The sequence below is a fragment of the Trichomycterus rosablanca genome, chromosome 20 (assembly GCF_030014385.1).
Source record: "Trichomycterus rosablanca isolate fTriRos1 chromosome 20, fTriRos1.hap1, whole genome shotgun sequence".
NCBI classification, from domain to species: Eukaryota; Metazoa; Chordata; class Actinopteri; order Siluriformes; family Trichomycteridae; genus Trichomycterus; species Trichomycterus rosablanca.
In genome coordinates, this window is record NC_086007.1 from 13039625 (window position 1) to 13061577 (window position 21953).

Genomic DNA, 21953 nt, shown 5'->3' on the forward strand with positions numbered 1-21953 from the left:
AGGCCAAAAAGTATTTAGTCAGCCACTGATTGTGCAAGTTCTCCTACTTAGAAAGATGAGAGAGGTCTGTAATTTTCATCATAGGTACACTTCAACTATGAGAGACAAAATGAGAAAAAAAAATCCAGGAAATCACATTGTAGGATTTTTAAAGAATTTATTTGTAAATTATGGTGGAAAATAAGTATTTGGTCAATAACAAAAGTTCAACTCAATACTTTGTAACATAACCTTTGTTGGCAATGACAGAGGTCAAACGTTTCCTGTAAGTCTTCACCAGGTTTGCACACACTGTAGCTGGTATTTTGGCCCATTCCTCCATGCAGATCTCCTCTAGAGCAGTGATGTTTTGGGGCTGTCGCTGGGCAACACGGACTCCACAAATTTTCTATGGGGTTGAGGTCTGGAGACTGGCTTGAATGCTTTTTACGGAGCCACTCCTTCGTTGCCCGAGCGGTGTGTTTGGGATCATTGTCATGCTGGAAGACCCAGCCACGTTCCATCTTCAATGCTCTCACTGATGGAAGGAGGTTTTGGCTTAAAATCTCACGATACATGGCCCCGTTCATTCTTCCCTTAACACGGATCAGTCGTCCTGTCCCCTTTGCAGAAAAACAGCCCCAAAGCATGATGTTTCCACCCCCATGCTTCACAGTAGGTATGGTGTTCTTGGGTTTTTCTTATTCCTCCAAACACGACGAGTTGAGTTTTTACCAAAAAGTTCCATTTTGGTTTCATCTGACCACATGATATTCTCCCAATCCTCTTCTGGATCATCCATATGCTCTCTGGCAAACTTCAGACGGGCCTGGACATGTACTGGCTTAAGCAGGGGGACACGCCTGGCACTGCAGGATTTGAGTCCCTCTCGGCGTAGTGTGTTACTGATGGTAGCCATTGTTACTTTGGTCCCAGCTCTCTGCAGGTCATTCATTAGGTCCCTCCATGTAGTTCTGGGATTTTTGCCAGATGATCATTTTGATTATCAATGGTCTTGTATGTCTTCCATTTTCTTACAATTGCTCCCACAGTTGATTTATTCACACCAACCTGCTTGCTTATTGTAGATTCACTCTTCCCAGCCTGGTGCAGGTCTACAATTTTCTTCCTCTTGTCCTTCGACAGCTCTTTGGTCTTGGCCATGGTTGAGTTTGGAGTCTGACTGTTTGAGGCTGTGGACAGGTGTCTTTTATACAGATAACGAGGTCAAACAGGTGCCATTAATACAGGTAACGAGTGGAGGACAGAAGAGCTTCTTAAAGAAGAAGTTACAGGTCTGTGAGAGCCAGAAATCTTGTTTGTTTGTGGGTGACCAAATACTTATTTTCCACCATAATTTACAAATAAATTCTTTAAAAATCCTACAATGTGATTTCCTGGATTTTTTTTTCTCATTTTGTCTCTCATAGTTGAAGTGTACCTATGATGAAAATTACAGACCTCTCTCATCTTTCTAAGTAGGAGAACTTGCACAATCAGTGGCTGACTAAATACTTTTTGACCCCACTGTATGTACATGTCTATTTGCATTGTTCATTTTACTGTTAATCATATGTTCATGTTTAGCACGTTTGTGGACCCTAGTGCTGTGTTGTCCTATATTTTTGCACCCCCTGGAAAAAAATCTCGCCGTTTCGGACAATCGCATTTTACGGACCAGTGCTCTCTTGTATATATTTACAGTATACTGACTCCCCCAATTGCCATATATGATTTGCAATCTGCCCACCACTGATGCAATTTTGTTTATTTGCAGTAAAATAATGATTTGGCGCTGTATCCCAAATTACATAGTATGTATTACATAGTGTCAAATACTTACACAACTATTGTTGTGGATTATTTTAACATAGAATTTGGGACATTTATGTAAAGCAGCAAAATTGATGTTCTGGTTTGGTTTAATCAATCTGTCACTCTGGATATGGATATTCTGACAGGATTGGCTGCTATTACATAAATCACTGAGAATACATTGAAGCGAGCTGTGAAAGTGGATGTTACGTGTAGCTGAAGTTTTCTAGCACCCTGCTATTTCTGGACAGCATGACAACATTGGGTCATTTTTACAAGTTTGTAACATTTTCTCTTTCTGTTTGACACTGTTTTAAAAGACAGTTGGGTTGGGTTTCCTTTTATTATTTCTTGATCTGGTAATCACAAACTTGCATCTTGTGAATAACTCCAGTTTGCAGATTTTACTCATAGTTACAGATAAGACACAATTATAGTGGCTCAAAAAATCCATCCAGCTGCATAGTTGAAAAAATGGTGCAGATAGAAAACTGATATAAATTTTGAATTGGAGGAAGAGGAGCTCCACGGCATGCAGATCCGGTGGTATTGCCATTGTCGCTAATCAGTTAATCTCAGCCCTTGGTTAGACCGCCACCTCGTCTGTCAATCAGGTTTAGCTCCAGCCGAGTAGCTACGTGCCTGTTTGGCCTAGTACATTCCGCTGTCAGCATTAAAACTCCACATAAAATAAAAAAAATGTATGAATTGATGCTTGGAGGGCTAAATTTGAATGGTACGAAATAGAATATAGCAACTGTCACAAAAATAGTTTCTGTCACTCGAGCAAGTGACATAGGATGGCACGAGACAATGTAAAAAAAGATCAGCTATCTCAGCACGGTATTTATACTTCCTGAGTGGTTTATCTTCTCCAAGCCGGGTTGCCTGTAGCGTGTGATTTTAGGCAAGGTATGAGAAGCCAGTAATCAGCAGTGAACGTGTGATTTGAGATGATAAAGAGGACTGAGAGGGAGAATGTGTGTTGTGCGGGGGTGGGTGAGGGTGAAGGCTCATTATCTTACTCTAATCAAGGGACATCCAGCCAGGAAAATGGTGAGTAGAGAGGACTCTGATTAAAAGAAAGACTCCTTGTCAGATCACAAGAGCATCTCTGGTCTAAGGCTTATGGGCTTATTTTTGAGAGAAAATGAATGTTAGTGAACCGTGATTATTCGTAAAAGGACACAATGGAGGTAGTAAAAAGGACAGAGTAAACTTGAATACAGCATAGTGGGTCTGTCCCAAAACATACCTGGGCAGCTGCCTAAGTAGTGAGGATTCTAACTGACATTGAACTGTGTAAGGCAGATTATTGAGACTCTCCATTAGACGGCGATTGAGTCATCAGCTGTTCTTGCCCACCGCCACGGTTTTAACTTCCTAAGCTAACAGAGTTAGCCTCAGGCTACTCAAACTGAACTAACCAAGCTCAAGCATGCCAGCTAACATCTCCCTCTGTGTACCGAAATCTGTTACATGGTTACTGACAAACCCAAAATTGCAAATAAATTAAATGATAAATAAATGATTGAAAATTAAATGATAAATAAATGAATTAAAATGACTTGCATTTAAAAATAACTCCACTTGCTGCTCCGCTTTGGTCCGCCACATGACAAATTTTATTGTGAGAAACGTGCCACACTAAATGCTGGGATTGCCTCAGGGTTGAGTGTACACTTCACTAGATCACTCAGAATAAGGCATCTCAGTAAGCAGCATTTTAAATACAGCAAAGTGCATCTGTCCCAAAACCAACTGAGCTGCCCTGCTGCTTACCTTTTACCTAGGCAGCTGCCTTTGTAGTGAGGATTCTAACTGACATTGAACTTTAGTAGGCAGATTATTGAGACTAGTTAGACAATGATTGCGTTATCGGCTGACCGTGACCACTGCCGCCATTTTAGCTTACTAAGCTAACAGTTAGCCTCAGACAAACTGAGCTGACCGAGCTCAAGCATGCCAGCGTTAACGTCTCCCGACGTGTAACAAAAACTGTTAAATTGTCACTGAATTACCCAAAATTGCAAATAAATGAAATAATATATAAATCAATTAATGAAAAAATAACTCCACTTGCTGCTCCGCTTCGGTCCACCACCTTGTCAATTTTTTTATGAGATTGCCTCAGGGTTGAGGGAACACTTAATACAATCAATCCCGATCGGTCACTAAATCGCTCAGAATAAGGCATCTCAGTAGGCAGCATTTTAAGAGCATGTAAAAATTGAGATGTGTGTAGGATGATGTAAAATCCTGTCTATGTAGAGAGCTCCTTAGGATTTGAGACAGACCCAGTGGACAATGTGTGTAGAAACAAAGAGGTGGTTTTAATGTTATGTCTGATCGGTGTATGAAAAATACAATTTATAGAAAATTGTAGGTAATTAAAAAAAAAAAAAAAAAAACATAAAAAGAGCCGAGAATAGCATTATGGGCTACGGAATATTTTATTTAGTTTTTTATTTCAGAAAATTGAGGACCTACATACAAACTGCTCTAATGGGTCTATACGGTACACATTACAGTAGTGAAATTAAGGGGCCCAGTCCAAACCATCTAAAACAACAGTGGATCACAATGTGGGCAAATGATGCTTCTCATATTGGTTTGTCATGAAACCCAACACCATTGGACTCTGGAGCAGCATCTCCTGTATCAGATTTTAGTACACAGTTAAAGAGAGATGTCCTGAAACACATAGAGTGTACTACAAAATTAGTACTATGTTAAGATTCCTTTTACTGAATCCAAGGGGCCCAGTCCTAACCATCCAAAACAACGGTGGATCGCAGTGTGGGTGTGCTTCTCACATTGGTATGTCATGAAACACAGCACCGTTGGACTCTGGAGCAGTCTATTCTACCGCATTTCATGGGTCTATACCGTACACATTACAGTAGTGAAACTAAGGGGCCCAGTCCAAACCATCCAAAACAACGGTGGATCACAATGTGGGTGAATATGCTTCAATTTATAGAAAATTGCAGGTAATTAAAAAAAAAAAAAAAACATAAACAGAGCCAAGAATAGCATTATGTACAGAATATTTACAGGGTACAGAATATTTATTTAGTTATTTATTTGAGAAAACTGAGGACCTACGTACAAACTGCTCTTATTATTTTCTCTTGTTTCTTATGGATTTTAAAATAAAAAGATTACAGACGTAGGACTAATGCACAGTGACTTATAGAGAAGGAAACTTCAAACTCAAGTTGCAATAGTCTAGTAACTAGTAACTGATCTCCATAAGGGTCATCAGAGGTTTACACATGAACAGGACTCACGTTCTTTGTCTCTTGTTCAGCTGTCCTTCTCACTTGTTTTCTCTCTCTGTCTCTTTGCTGGTTTATAACTTGATTTGGTGTGTCTGCATCTCAGGGATTGTCCTTTCCTCTGATAAGGATCCATGTTTCCAGGGTGGGTTTGGTGGTGGCACATCTAATGAAAGATCTTAATTAGATCTGTTTGTGCCCAAAGGAGAGGAGATGCAATATTAAATTGTCACTCCTATCACATTCCTTCAATTTAGGCTGCAGGATATGTCTCGATTCATTCTATTGTGGCTCAAATAAATAAAGTTTCCTGTCACTTGTGCCATTCACCTCTCCCCTTCTGCTATGTGAGGCAGAAAGGATACTTTCTTTTTCCGGAGAAATTCTCGGTGGAATGTAGTTCACGGCCCACTCGGGGTTTAAAGAGCACAGATTTCAAAGCAGCAAATGTGCTTCCTGCTGGGTAGCACAAAAAACAGTTCTTTGTCGAACCGTTTTTCCCAGTTGCTTGGAAAATCTGATCATAGTCACTGGATATTTTCACTTTTAAAGAAAACCAGAGCAAAACCTTCTGCTGTGAATGCAGACCGTCTCTACTTGTCCTTAATTGCTGATCAAGCAGCATTGTTGGGAAACATGCTGAGGTGAATGCTAATTACTTGACTCTACCGTACAGAAACCCAACTGTTCATTGAATACAGTGAATATAAAATGTGGATGTAAAAGAACCCTGTTGGTATTTGCTTCTAATAAGCATTCTGCTAGCTAACTGGCCAGTTGCCTTTTTAAGGAGCAGCTGTACGTCCAAGCTCTACAGTTATCAGGCAAAACTTCTGACAGCCTTGGAGATTTTTTGCTTGCTTTTTTATTTAGCTACTGTAAAGTTAGCTAAAGTTAGAGCATGGCCCAAAACCACTACAAAATGATTACTAGGTTTAGATTCCTTTTACTAAAACTAAGAGTCCAAACTATCCAAAACAACAGTTGATCCCAATGTGGGTGAATATGCTCCTTGCATTGGTATGTCATGAAACATAACACAATTGGACTCTGGAGCAGTCTGTTCTACGGCATCTCACGGGTCTATACAGTACACATTACAGTAGTGAAACTAAGGGGCCCAGTCCAAACCATTCAAAACAACAGTAGATAGCAATGTGGATGAATATGCTTCTCGCATTGGTATGCCATGAAACATAACACAATTGGACTCTGGAGCAGTCTGTTCTACGGCATCTCACGGGTCTATACAGTACACATTACAGTAGTGAATCTAAGGGGCGCAGTCCAGACTATCCAAAACATTAGTGAATCCCAGTGTGGGTGAATATGCTTCTCACATTGGTATGTCATGAAACACAACACCATTGGACTCTGGAGCAGTCTGTCCTATCGAATCTCATGGGTCTGTACAGTACACATTACAGTAGTAAAACTAAGGGAGCCCAGTCCAACCATCCGAAACAACAGTGGATCACAATGTGGGTGAATATGCTTGGTATGTCATGAAACACAACACCATTGGACTCTGGAGCAGTCTGTTCTATGGCATCTCATGGGTCTATACAGTACACATTACAGTAGTGAATCTAAGGGGCCCAGTCCAGACTATCCAAAACATCAGTGGATTGCAATGTTGGTGGAAACACAACACCATTGGACTCTGGAGCAGTCCCTACTGCATCTCATGGGTCATAGGTCAGTACACATTCAAGAAGAGATGTCCTAAAACACAAGCTGCATACTACAAAATGAGTACTAAGATTCCTTTTACTGAAACTAAGGTGCCCTGTCCAACCATCCAAAACAACAGTGGATCACAGTAAGGGTGAATATGCTTCTCAGATTAAGCAGTTCAGATTAGTCAGTCAACCTTTCGAATAGTATGTCATATCTCACTGCTTCAGTGAGTCCAGTGGTGCTGTGATTCATCATATACTTGGTATTGCACTCTTCGTACTGGACTTGGTCATCCTAGGCTTTTGTACAACCACATTTAGACCAAACAATATAGACAGACAGTAGTTATCCTGACATCCCCTCCATTGACAGATGGATATGGGTAGTCATTGTTGCAACCAAAGACAGATGTGTTTTACGCACTGCATGCTTCAGCTTGTTTGGCCTGCTGTTTCAGACCTAAGCTGTTACTTCTCCTTGATGTTTTCACTTCACAGTAGGCACTATCGGTGGACCAAGATGGCTCCAGTAAGGAAGAGATTTGGCAAGCTGATTTGTTGGAAAGGTCACAGTAAAAAACAATGCCACATTAAAAGTCCTTAAGCTTTTTAGTCTGACCTATACTACTGTCATTGTTTGTCTAGGAAGATAGTGTGTCTGTTAGCGCTAGGTGTGGCAGAAATATTAACCCACTGAAAGATGATTGTTGTTGACATACTTTTGTTGATGTAGTGTAGGTTTCTGCTGCTGTCTATTTACACCGTTTAGCCATAACATTAAAACCACCTTCTTGTTTTTACACTCACTGTCCATTTTATCAGCTCCACTTACCATATAGAGGCACTTTGTAGTTCTACAATTACTGCCTGTAGTCTATCTGCTTCTCTGCATGCTTTGCTAGCCTGCTGTCACCCTGTTCTTCAATGGTCATGACCCCTACAGGACCACCACAGAGCAGGTATTATTTAGGTGGTGGATCATTCTCAGCTCTGCAGTGAACCGACTAGGTAGGAGTGTCTAATAGAGTGGACAGTGAGTGGAAACGGTATTTAAAAACTCCAGCAGCGCTGCTGTGTCTGATCCACTCATACCAGCACAACACACACTAACACACCATCACCATATCAGTGTCATTGCAGTGCTGAGAATGATCCACCATCTAAATAATACCTACTCTGTGGTGGTCCTGACCACTGAAGAACAGGGTGAAAGCAGGCTAAAAAAGTATGTAGAGAAACAGATGGACTACAGTCAGTAATTGTAGAACTACAAAGTGCTTCTATATGGTAAGTGGAGCTGATAAAATAGACAGTGAGTGTAGAAACAAGGAGGTGGTTTTAATGTTATGGTTGATCGGTGTAAATGTAACAATATAACTACACACATACACTTTAAGGCCAAAAGTATGTGGACACCCCTAGTAATTAAGAGTTCTGGTCTTTCAGCCACATTAGTTTAGTCTGTAAACTAAATAACATACTTCCAATTTTGTTAGAGTCCTGACTTCAATGTAACGTAACGTTTTTGGAATGAATTAGCATGTGGATCACAAGGTCTTCCTGTTCAGTATCAGTGCCTGATCATACAAATGTTCCTTTGAACAATGGGTACCAATTTCCTCAGTTTCAAAGCATTAGTAGAAGTGCACAGGCTGGTACAGGTACAAAAGGTGGTGGTGCTGGTAAGTGGCAACAGTATATAAATTCCTATCAACTTCGAGTAGGTCGTTTAACAGGCTTATGGTTAGATGTCTACATTCTTTTTGCCATATAGTGTAGCACCTAGGGTAAAGAGCAATGAACTGATTAATACTACTTTGATAAACGTTTACATATCTCTGAGGTTTCTACAAGAACGCATTAGTAGCTGTGCTGAGCTTAACTCATCCCATGAATCACACGAAATGCAGTAACATTGATTTCGTGGAACCCACTGTTCCACATAAATTTGTGTGCACTCCTCAGGATGCCAGGAAACCTGCGGTGAGACTTGCCTCACTCACAGGCTCTCTGGCAGCTGCCAGTCTGACAGGAGAAAAAGCACAGTGTATGCGAGGCATGCCGAGGCGCATCAGACTTCACTTGGGAAAGATGACAGGGCTGAACCAGCATCAGCAGTTCTCGACTCAGCGCATCACACTCTGCCTCTCTGCATAAATCTATACGTATCTCTAAGCAGTGCTCATTCTTTATCACCTCTAGTGCAGCGCCGTTCTAATATATCAGCCCTGTGCCAGACACACCCTTCTCCATATTCATAGATTTTCTATGCTGGATTTTTTATGGCTTTAAGATAGTGGTAGTTTGAAATTTTCTTTTCACCTCCACACAGCCAATTCATGTTCCTCCACTTGCTCAAACACCAGGGTCCATAAATATGAAAGTGTTCAAGAACTCCTCACTCAGGGAATGTTAGATTTATTAAACCCCCATGTGTGTTTCATAGTTGGACCAATTTACTATTTACTATTTTGCTTTGTAAGGCTGAGAACCTAGATTTTTTCATATCAACACTCTAGTGCCCATCGCTGCTCATAGTCTTGTCCAAACCAATAGTCAAGATGCCAATATGTGTGAGGCAGAACTGGAGTTTGGTCTTCAGGGAGCATCTCAAGTGCTAAAAGAGCAGAGCCCTGCTGTTTTCTAATGTCACAATGAGGAGAAATATTGCGCTGTTCTTAGGCCTGAGGAATCCCATCAGCTATGAACCAGTGCTGTAAGAGACAAAATGATGCCACTAATAACATCCAATGCATCATGCAGCCATGGCTCCTGCAGAACAACAGGGGGAAACAGATAGAGTATGCGTAAAGGCTGCAAATGAAAGTAAATACAGTAAAGAATGTTGGGGTGGATAGCTCCTGCCCCCCAAGACAAGGGCAGGAGCTATGCATTTTAGTCACCAAAGCTGGTATGCGATGGATAAGACTGGGGCTTCTGCTGACAATCTTTAAGTGCTCTTGCCTGCCTTGCACATTGAGATGGAAATTAGGAACACCAAGTTGGGTCATAGTAAAGGAACACCTTTGTTTGGGAGTTAACCCCTCCTCATACCAGTCAGTCCAAGTTCCATATTCTTAACTATTACCATGAGGTAAAGCTGTAGTTTAAGGATGAAAGAAAAAGCTTTTTAAATATCATTAACAAGAAAGTTACTCTAGTGGGTGTCTAAGTTTACTCTCATTGGTTTAGGAACTGTAGGTTAGAGATCATTGGGCAGGCTTTGGCCAGGGAAAGAGAAGGCTAGATAGCCTGCTGCCACCTACTTACATCCTGCTGCTGTTTACTGGTTTCCTTTTTAAGTTTTTGAATATCCCATCTAGAATCAGCAAGGAAATTAAAACAAATAAATTAAAACAAGTTTTTTGCATCCCCCTCGCAATTTTCCTCCCAATCTAGTCGTATCCAATTACCCGATTGCATTACGCTTCCTCTCTACTGATGTTGACCTCCACTCTGACTAAGGAGAGCCATGACTAACACATGACACGTGTGCAGTAGCCAGCTGCATCAAAGTGAGTTCATATGTGGATCAGCTTTGTGTAAGAAGAGTCACACCCTGATTACATTATCCCTCGTCTCTGTGCATGCGCCATCAATCAGCCAGCAGAGGTCGTTTGTTTGTTTGTTTGTTTGGATTTTAACGCCATGTTTAACACATTTGTGTCATTTAATGGCAACAATAGGTATTATGTATCTGTCTTTATATTTTGGTCCATTTTATATTTTCATCTTTATTTTTATGGCTGCGAGGTAGGTTAGGACTGTTCTTGTGTTGTCTTGTATAAGAACTTCTTTTATGGCTTCAGGCATGTGCACTTGTTCTCTTTCCTTGGTGTACTTGGGGCATTCCATCAGAATATGTTTTATTGTTACAGGTGTTTGGCAGATTTCACAGGTTGGGGGGGTTCTCCTTTTACCAGGTGTTGGTGGGTTATTCTTGCGTGGTTGATTCGGCACCTTGTGTATATGACTTGATCTATGCGTCGTCCCTGGTGAATTCTTGGTTTAGCACTGACGTTTGGGTGTATCTCACGGAGTTTGTTGGTGGTCTGGGCGTTCCATTCATTTTGCCATTTGTCCTTGACCAGCAGGGGTCGTAATTACATCAGTTATGAGGAATCCTCTCCGGCACTCCCTTTGAACAACAGCCAATCGTTGTTGGTGTATCGCACCCATTTTGTGTGTATATATGGTGCAGAGCTAAGATTCAAACCGATGAGTTTGAGATGTCAGATCTATTGTGCTACTGTGTTTTTACTGCGCCACTTGAGAACCCCTAAATTAAGTTTGTTTAATCAGTTTTGATCTTCCTTTCTGGAAGAGTTTTGTAAAATTCAATAATAACTAAGGTTAAAATGACAGTGAGAATGTGTGCTGTGGTAAGATGGGTCAAGGGTTCAGCTTGTTTTTAGGAAAAGAGGCATTGACTTCTCTGTGCCAAAGACGTAAAGGACAATCTTGACTGTTATCAGTGAAAGTTGCAAAAGCCAACATCTGTCATGGTCTAGAAGTGCATCAGCCCCCACGGCATGAGCGACTTGCATATGTGTGAATGTAGCATTGACACTGAGGCATATATTGGAGTTTTAGAGAGACATATGCTGCCTAAAGGTGATGTCTTTTCCTATGAGGTACGTATATGGTCATGTCAGCAAGACCTTATTCTGCAAGTGCAATGATAGGATTGCTTTGTAGACTCAGAGTGTATGTGATAGACTGGCCTGCCTGCACTTTGGAACTGTCAGAGTGGAATCAGACAACAGTGACCATTGATTGTTGAGCAGCTAACAATTAGCGTCTTCAGTTACCAAATATTTAAAATGTAACACAGTGGTAAACATGCCTTTGTGCCAACTTGTGCCAACTTTTTTGTGTGTATTGCTGACTTTGAATTCAAAAATTGCTCATATTTACTAAATGCAACCAAGTTGGTCAGTGAAAACACTGGAAATGTTTTATTTGTACATTAATCAGTTAAAAAGAATGAAGAAATGTTCGCAGCCTCGTTTTTAATCACTGCTATGAGCATGATGGGTGTTTGACCAACAGTGTTTTTAATTTGCACAAAAAATAAGATGCCACAGCTGGAAATAAAGGCACTGGATTTGTAGAAAAGCTGTTACTACCTAGAGGGCTTTTGGTCTTGTTTGGGCATGTTGGTATGTTGGTATAGGATCAGACTGTTCCATCAGTACTTAATCTTAGCCCTGTGGACTGAGCTCTGCATCACTACCTGATTAATTACAGTCGACTGCAGGAAGTTGCATTTTTTATTACTGGTGTACTGGAGAAGTGGAAAAACAAGGACGTTTGAAGTCAGGTATGCTTAGTGCATAAAAGATGTTACCAACCCGAGTGAGGACCTGATACATTCTGTCCTTGAAAGCAGCTGGCTGACGGGGTAACCGTCCTGACCTGATGAGTCAGCAAGCATCCGAATTTTGGCATGTCATGACAGAGAGACTCTAGTGCCCATCGCTGCTCATATTCTTGTCCAAACCAACAGTCAGGATGCAAATGTGTGTGAGGCAGAGCTTGCTCTCCAGGGAGCATCTCAAGTGCTAAAAGAGCAGAGCCCTGCTGTTTTCTAATGTCATGATGAAGAGAAATGCAGAGAAATATTGCTCTGTTCCTGGGCCTGAGGAATCCTATCAGCCATGAACCAGTTCTGTAAGAGGACAAAATGACGGCACTAAAAACAACCAACGCATCATGCAGCCATGGCTCCTGCAGAACAACAGGGGAAATCGGATAGATTAGGCGTAAAGGGCTGCAGATGAGTAAATACACTGAAGGATTTTGGGGTGGAAGGTAGCCAACACAAGGGCAGGAGCTATGAATTTCAGTACACAGAGTTGACTGGAGCTGTAGTGAGGAATGCTCAATAAATAAAAATGAAATTGGACCTTCAGATCTTTCAAAAATATCTACAGTTCATAAACTGTTCCCTCAGGGATCTATTTTTCAAACCACCTTTCAGTTTCTTGATTCCTTTGATATGGTATATAGCTAAAATCATCTAGGTTTTTAATGCCTAGTTTACACTTTACACCACACAAATTTTGCCCTTATTCACTTGGGGCTCCAAATATATACACCGATCAGCCATAACATTAAAACCACCTACTTGTTTCTACACTCACTGTCCATTTTATTAGCTCCACTTACCATATAGGAGCACTTTGTGGTTCCACAATTACTGACTGTAGTCCATCTGTTTCTCTGCATGCTTTGTTAGCCCCATTTCATGCCGTCCTTCAACGGTCAGGACCCCCACAGGACCACTACAGAGTAGGTATTATTTGGGTGTTGGATGATTCTCAGCACTGCAGTGACACTGACATGGTGGTGGTGTGTTAGTGTGTGTTGTGCTGGTGTGAGTGGATAAGACACAGCAGCGCTGATGGAGTTTTTAAACACCTCACTGTCACTGCTGGACTGAGAATAGTCCACCAAGCAAAAATATCCAGCCAACAGCGCCCCGTGGGCAGCGTCCTGTGACCACTGATGAAGGTCTAGAATATGACCAACTCAAACAGCAGCAATAGATGAGCGATCGTCTCTGACGTCTACAAGGTGGACCAACTAGGAGTGCCTAATAGAGTGGACAGTGAGTGGAAACTCCAGCAGTGCTGCTGTGTCTGATCCACTTATACCAGAACAACACACACTAACACCACCACCATGTCAGTGTCACTGCAGTGTGGTGTTACTGAAGAACAGGGTGAAAGCATGCTAAAAAAGTATGTAGAGGAGCAGATGGACTACAGTCAGTAATTGTAGAACTACAAAGTGCTTCCATATGGTAAATGGAGCTGATAAAATGGACAGTGAGTGTAGAAACAAGGAGGTGGTTTTAATGTTATGGCTGATCAGTGTATATCACAGGGCAGTGGTACCTGAATGTTTAGGGTAATGGACTAGTGATTTTAAGGTTGCCAGATTTCCCACTTCTGCACCTCTTTAGTTACAATGAGAAGTAAAATTCTAAGATTCTTCTTCACCCAAGGAGGATGGGTCCCTGCTGGTTCCTTCTAAGGTTTCTTTTGGTAATGTTAAGGGAGTTTTTCCTTACCACTGTCGCCCTCGGCTTGTTCAACAGGGGTTTTTGGTCTGTCGGTCCTGGATTCTGTAAAGTTACTTTGAGACGATGTTCATTGTAAAAAGCGCTATACAAATAAAATTGACATGACTTGACTTCTGAGAAGCTTATACCTAATTGGAGGAACTTCGAAAATGAGTCAGCAACATTGTTTCTAGCAGTCTTTACTCACTTTCATAAGGCAGTTGGCCTCTTCTCAAAATCATTTGAACCTCCTTAGGACGGTCTGTGTGAAGATGATTCCTCCCCTGGCTAATAACCCTTCCAGATACTCACACGCTGACCCGACAGGTCGGATATAGTCTGTTTAATTCCGAACTTCAAAAGCGACATATCATTGCCTAAGGAGCTTTCTTGTTAGCAATTAGCATTGCCCTTTGTGAAAGGTGAGCTATGTGATCTCAGAACTCAAACTCAACGCAATTAAGTGTGCTGGGGAAGAAATTGGGGCTCCCTTCACCGTAATTGTGTTTTGAAAAATGTTCCTGTTGTATAACGGAGATGTCGGTAACCTCTGAAGCTGTCTGTCTTGTTGAGATCTTGCTCAGCTGAACAGATCAATTTGGACCTCGGAGATTTAAAGCTTTTCAACACCTTTGTTTGCATCTCCATTAGCATGTCTTTGAAGATCTATAAAACCACTTCACCAGCTTCAATAAATCTGTTTTTTTCTTAAAAAACTCTTTGTCCTAGTTTTCCCGCAATGGGCCATGAAACCGGAGAGATCTTTTTCACTTCACTTCACATTCACAGCTCAGGTGTTTTCTCTCGGTGGACAAAAAAAGTGTGAAATCTGGAGGTAATACCGAGGGAACAAACAGGTAGTGATTGCAGCAGTGTGTACAGCGGGGAATGTGTTACCCCGGCATGTGCATCACATTTTCACTTTCAGCCAATCACACACAGTGCCACCTCTGCATACTCCCTGTGGGAAACTGGACGTATTCCTAGTTCTCCTTGGCTCCAACCCCCCCCCCCCCCCAGTTCCCTTTGTTTCAAGTCTGCTATCACATGGACTTAATCTCTTCTTTTTTCTTCTTTTACAGATGGTCACAAGAACAAAGAAAATATTCGTAGGCGGATTATCAGCTAACACAGTAGTTGAAGATGTAAAGCAGTATTTCGAACAGTTTGGCCAGGTAACGTCTTTTGATTTGAAAGTTTGCATGGCTGCGCTGGTTTTCTTTGAATAAATATTGTTTAATTTGGAACGCACTGTGTGCAAGAAGTGTTTCTTTACGTACAGTTAAATGTCTTGATTGGATTAAGCTACGTTCTGTGTAGAGTTGTGTTTTGCTGATGGAGATTGGTTACAGGGCTACATTCTTGGTCTTATGGGGCAGGCTGCACCAAGGGCCTTGTGGGTGTTTATTTGTACTCACCGGACTATTGCACCAACCAATATATTTTAAAGCCCGGACATAAGGTCACTCTGATGACGCAGCAGTCAGTTATGCAAATCCACCACCCACGGACATCAGTTTTCAACCTTTTTTTTATTACTTAAATGTAGGTCTTTTTTATTTCTTCATGTTTAATTCTAGGTTAAAATTCTATATTTAAAGTCAGTGGGTTGCATGGTGCTCCAGTGTCTCAGGTCTGGATTTAACATTATTAAAAAATAAATAAATTAAATAAATTAAAAAAGCAAAATCAAACTGTCAAGTTTTGTATTTATCATGACCAAAATAAAAACAGGAGTAATATAAAGGCTTTATTATGGCACTCAGGTGGTGCAGCGGTAAAACACTCTAGCACACCAGAGCTGAGATTTCGAACACGTCGTTTCAAATCTCAGCTCTGCCATCCGGCAGGCTGGGCGCCTACATGAACAACGATTGACTGTTGTTCATACAGTGTGGGAAGCCAGACCAGGGACTCCTCATAACTGATGCAGCTACAGCCTCTACTGGCTGAGTCGAGCAATAATGCGTTGATCAGGGTGTGGCTCTCCGCACACAAAGCTGATCTGCATATGAACTCGCCTCATGCAGGTGAAAAGATGCAGTCGGTACTGCACACGTGCCAAAGGGGGAGTGTGTCAGTTGCGGCGCTCTGTAGTCAGCAGTGGAGGGTAGTATCGGTAGAGGGGAAGCGTAATGCAATCAGGGCGATTGGCTATGACTAGATTAGGGAGAAAAGCTGTATTATTAAACAAATACTAATTAATGTGTTTTAACTAACTGCTTCATCTTGATCATTTTGATTCCACCACCACTCCAACATACTGGGCACAAGGAAGACCCTGAACAGGGTGTCGATTTATTGCAAGGCAACACATTTACATTACATGAAGCAATTGAGGGTTAAGGGCCTTGCTCAAGGGCCCAACAGTGGCAACCTGGCAGTGGTGAGGCTTGAACCAGCAACCATTTGATTACTGGACCAGTACCTTAACCACTAGGCTACAGCTGCCGTTTAACCAAACACATGACCTTCTTCTTGACATTTACTTTTTCGGCATTTAGCAGACACCTTTATCCAAAGCGACTTACAATTATGACTGAACACAATTTTGAGCAATTGAGGGTTAAGGGCTTGAACCAGCAACCTTCTGATTACTAGGCCAGTACCTTAACCACTAAGCCATCACTGCCCAACACACTTACACTTAATGCTTACTCACACATTAAGGCACATTTACTTCCTATCACAGGGTCAGCTATTGTTTGACACCCTTGGAGATGCCAGGGTAAAGGGTTGGGCTCAAATGCCCAACAGTGGAGCCAGGATTCAAACCTACAACCTTTTGATTGATAGTTCAAAGCTTTACCTACTAGACAACCACTATCCCTGTCTTTCTTTGTCACTTGTTCATTGTTTTCTATTTGATTATGATTATTAAATTAAATTGTGATATTAAAATTAAATGATTATTAAAAATACAGGTTGCTTGGCAAGTCATTTCTACAATGTCACTCAAAGATAAACCAACAAGTAGTACCCGGGCATTGGTTGATGCAATTGTCGCAGAAATGGGCTGTAGCTTGAATTCCTTTAGCATTTAAGATCATCTTGGTGCAGCCGGTGCCCTGTGACCTAGTAGGTGTGTTATTTAAAATGTAAAAGTTTCATTGTCTTCCAAACTCAGAAGGTATTTTATTGGAATTTAAAAGGTATTCAATAATTCCTGGGTAAACGGCTGTTTGTGGTGTTTGCTGTTGAATTGGAAAAAGATTGGTCAGGTAATGAACTGTCTAATTAGGTAAAGTAACCGAATCGCTGTTCTAATTAAGGGTGCTGGCGTTTGGTGTAAAAAGGTAGCAATGGAAATCAATAATGGAAATTCGAAGTATTGTGGCGTTTGTGTAATCCGAACGCACGTGTGTATGTGTGTGTGTGTGTGTTTGAAAGCCTGAAGTCGCTGAGCGTGTTTTCTGTTGGGTAGGCTGTATGGTAATTTGTAGCAATCCCTTGATAACTCTGCATGTCTGCCTACATAGAGGTTTGCTGCTGCAGGATAAGCTAAACTGTGTGTGTGTGTGTGTGTGTGTGTGTGTGTTCGCGTACGGGCCAATTAATAGTGCCATCGTGGGCACAGGAGGCGTTTCCTGGAAGGAGAGCAGGTGGCATGGGGCGAGAGGGTCACAGGATCTGTCTCTGTGGATGCTGTGCTCTTCCTGAACCCTTTTTTGCTTCATGACAGCTTACACCTCGGAAGACACCACACACACACACTTACACTTTTTCTCAGTGTCTTTAAGGCCGGGGTTATACTTGCTTTTGTTTACACTTATTATTACCAGGTTAAAAAAATATATGAACGTTTTATACCAGATAAAATAATAAAATATAAGAAAACCATAGTGAGGTAATGCTGTACAGTAGAAAAACAAAACATTAAGCAGTGCCTTAACTGTGTAAACACAAGTATATGTATAATAAATACACACAATACTGACACAATCTATCTGGTCCTCAAATAAAGGAATATCGTACATCGGTTTCATACATACACCGCCTTGGCATAACATTATGACCACTGACAGGTTAAGTGAATAACACTGATTATCTCTTCATCACAGCACCTGTTAGTGGGTGGGATATATTAAGCAGCAAATGAATATTTTATCCTTAAAGTTGATGTGTTAGAAGCAGGAAAAATGGGCAAGCGTAAGGATTTGAGCCAGTTTGACACGGGCCAAATTGTGATGGCTAGACGACTGGGTCAGAACATCTCCAAAACTGCAGCTCTTGTGGGGTGTTCCCGGTCTGCAGTGGTCAGTTTCTATTAAAAGTGGTCCAAGGAAGGAACAGTGGTAAACCAGCGACAGGGTCATGGGCGGCCAAGGCTCAATGATGCACGTTGGGAGCGAAGGCTGGCAGGCGAGCTACTGTAACTCAAATTGCTGAAGAAGCTAATGCTGGTTCTGACAGACTGGTGTACAGTGCATCACAGTTGCAGGGCTGTTTTGGCAGCAAAAGGGGGGCCAACACAATATTAGGAAGGTAGTCATAATGTTATGTCTGATCAGTGTACATTTCAAACTGTAGTAAACGGTGTGTGTACAGTCGATTGGATAAGCTTTTGCCCACTAATAATTTTACCTCAACAAACTGGTCCGAGCATTTCTACAAATTAAAACACTGTCACCAGTAGAGACAAATCTGTAGCGATATTGGTGACTTGCCGTCTGCTAGTTTGAACTCATGGTTACACATCTCCAGTTGATCTTAAGCTTGCTGACCTTGTTTCTAAGAAAGGTGGCGTCCTGTGATGCCCCAATCTCTGTCTGACCCGTTCTACTCTTTGAATTTATACACCTGTTAGCAGTTGGTGTGAGTAAAACTGTTAAATACACCAAATAGATGAGGTGTCTACATACTTTTGACTTTGTAGAGTATACACTTGTCATGATGATCTCCTAACAAGGCTTCCTCCACCTTTCTGCCTCCTACCAGCTTGTCCAGTTTAATTAGACGGCTTCTACTTAGTCATAGGTTTATCGTAATCAGCTTGGGCTGCGTCTCCAAACAAAGTGCATTTATGTAGCTAAGCTGAAACTGCTGCCCACTACGTCACTGCTGCCTTCTCTCCACCCCCACTCTGTCCTGGTTTCATTCCGCTCGCAGTGGACTTCGCTGCCCTGCTGTAACCTGGCTGTGCTTTCATTAGGCCAGAGAGTTGTTTCCAAGCCGCTGCCCAGCCACAATCAGGCTTTTATGCTTCCTGTGCCCTCGTTCCCATATCGGGCTGGGTGGGAGCTTTTAACTTACTCTGTCCGGGAGCGAGTGAGTGCAGAACTAGGACAGACAGGAGTGACCAATGTGGGTGAATAAAAAAACATTAGTATGAAAGTAGGGGTGAGGTAAAAATTAATTAGAAGGTTGTCCACTTACTTTTGACCATATAATGTTTTACTATCATTTTTTCTTCACTAGTGCTATAGTAACCACACATGGAAAAGTTTTTAAGGTGGACTTTTTGTAACCATACTGTACGGTGGGTAAACAAGACATAATAATAAGTTGAATAACAGGATGTGGACACGACTGTCATGTCGTTCTGTCTCTGTATGTTAAAACATACTGAAAAGAAGTGAATAACACGGTACAAAAAGCTGTAAACGTACGCTTCCCATAATGACAACACTGAAATCGCTCAGTGTTAATTTAACATACCTGGTGAACCGCTAAGATTTAATAACAATGTTTCGATTCACCTCAGGCTCAGGTAATAAAAACCATGCTCCGCTCTGTTAGCACCTAGCGCAAGCGTTCTCGCATCAGTGGGCACTTAAAGTCTCATTTGATAAGCTCATTTAATGGAGGTGTTTATGGATTTGCTTTTTGGAGTGTACCTCCGAGGCTTTGTCACTCCGTACACAGTAAAGCGGTGACTGAACGCATGGTAGAGGGATCTTCAAAAAGTTTATGCCCCCTTATATATTTTCGTTGGAGACTGTGATGGTGGGTGAAGTAGTGATTGGTCGTGTCTGAGAGAGCTTATAGATTTAGCGCCATCTGAAAGCTTTAAGGGGAAGAAGGTTTTCATGTGGTGATGATGTGAAAGCAGCGGTACATCAGTGGCTACACGCTTAACCAAACATGTTTTTGGCTAATGGCATTAAAAAGTTGGTACGACGGTGGGAAAATGCATTGGAAGGCAACGTTGTTGACGAGTGATGTCATTTGTTTTGGAAATTCTTAATAAATGGAGTTAAAAAAAGTGTGGAAACTTTTTGAAGAACCCTTGTGTGTGTGTGTGTGTGTGTGTGTATATATATATATATATATATATATACAGGGGTTGGACAAAATAACTGAAACGCCTGGTTTTAGACCACAATAATTTAGTAGTATGGTGTAGGGCCTCCTTTTGCGGCCAATACAGCGTCAATTCGTCTTGGAGATGACATATACAAGTCCTGCACAGTGGTCAGAGGGATTTTAAGCCATTCTTCTTGCAGGATAGTGGCCAGGTCACTACGTGATGCTGGTGGAGGAAAACGTTTCCTGACTCGCTTCTCCAAAACACCCCAAAGTGGCTCAATAATATTTAGATCTGGTGACTGTGCAGGCCATGGGAGATGTTCAACTTCACTTTCATGTTCATCAAACCAATCTTTCACCAGTTTTTTTGTGTGTATTGGTGCATTGTCATCCTGATACACGGCACCGCCATTGGATGCACATGGTCCTCCAGAATGGTTCGGTAGTCCTTGGCAGTGACGCGCCCATCTAGCACAAGTATTGGGCCAAGGGAATACCATGATATGGCAGCCCAAACCATCACTGATCCACCCCCATGCTTCACTCTGGGCATGCAACAGTCTGGGTGGTACGCTTCTTTGGGGCTTCTCCACACCGTAACTCTCCCGGATGTGGGGAAAACAGTAAAGGTGGACTCATCAGAGAACAATACATGTTTCACATTGTCCACAGCCCAAGATTTGCGCTCCTTGCACCATTGAAACCGACGTTTGGCATTGGCACGAGTGACCAAAGGTTTGGCTATAGCAGCCCGGCCGTGTATATTGACCCTGTGGAGCTCCCGACGGACAGTTCTGGTGGAAACAGGAGAGTTGAGGTGCACATTTAATTCTGCCGTGATTTGGGCAGCCGTGGTTTTATGTTTTTTGGATACAATCCAGGTTAGCACCCGAACATCCCTTTCAGACAGCTTCCTCTTGCGTCCACAGTTAATCCTGTTGGATGTGGTTTGTCCTTCTTGGTGGTATGCTGACATTACCCTGGATACCGTGGCTCTTGATACATCACAAAGACTTGCTGTCTTGGTCACAGATGCGCCAGCAAGACGTGCACCAACAATTTGTCCTCTTTTGAACTCTGGTATGTCACCCATAATGTTGTGTGCATTGCAATATTTTGAGCAAAACTGTGCTCTTAACCTGCTAATTGAACCTTCACACTCTGCTCTTACTGGTGCAATGTGCAATTAATGAAGATTGGCCACCAGACTGGTCCAATTTAGCCATGAAACCTCCCACACTAAAATGACAGGTGTTTCAGTTATTTTGTCCAACCCCTGTATATATATATATATATATAAAAATTTTAATAAATAAATAATACATAAGGCCCTACCTAATTCACGGACTGTGAAATGAGCATTTTCTCGTGCACTATGAAATTTGCTGTGAAATTCAAAATTTAAGGTTAGTGTTTAGCGATTGAACATTTTTAATACATGTAGCGTCCAAGTGCCTCAATTTTACTGGTTAATTTGCACTATGAGGCGGTCTTAGCAATCCTACGGCAATTCAGTTAGCAATCGATTAATCAAAATGTCCAAGATATTGAAGTGTAATGCAGCTAAAAACACAACTCTGGTAACTGAGTTTGGAAAACTCCCAACCAATACTTGGACAACTGTGGACACGGGAGGGGGGTGGGGGTGTCAAAACATGGATGAAAATTTTAGTTTCTGAGACCATAACTGGATTTACGTTCAACCGTTAAGATAGGCTGTGCTGTGTATTGTAGTTTCAGTTCATGAGTGTAATTCAATGACTGCCGTGAAATGCAAATTTTACCGTGAATTTAGGCCAAGTGTTTGGGCACCTGACCATTTCAACAACATATGGTATTTAACAATACTGTGTCTTTAACAACACTGCATCCTCCATAATA

At 41.7% G+C, this 21953-nt stretch overlaps 1 protein-coding gene across 7 annotated transcripts in view; it reads left to right on the forward strand.

Annotated features, from left to right (window-relative positions):
• Nucleotides 1–21953, forward strand: part of msi2b (musashi RNA-binding protein 2b) — a 451597-nt gene that overhangs the window by 119772 nt on the left and 309872 nt on the right. For all 7 annotated transcript variants that reach the window (XM_063017232.1, XM_063017233.1, XM_063017230.1 and 4 more), the window contains exon 6: nt 14906–14998. In XM_063017232.1, coding sequence (XP_062873302.1) covers nt 14906–14998 — 93 coding nt within the window. The remainder of the gene's footprint in view (nt 1–14905; nt 14999–21953) is intronic.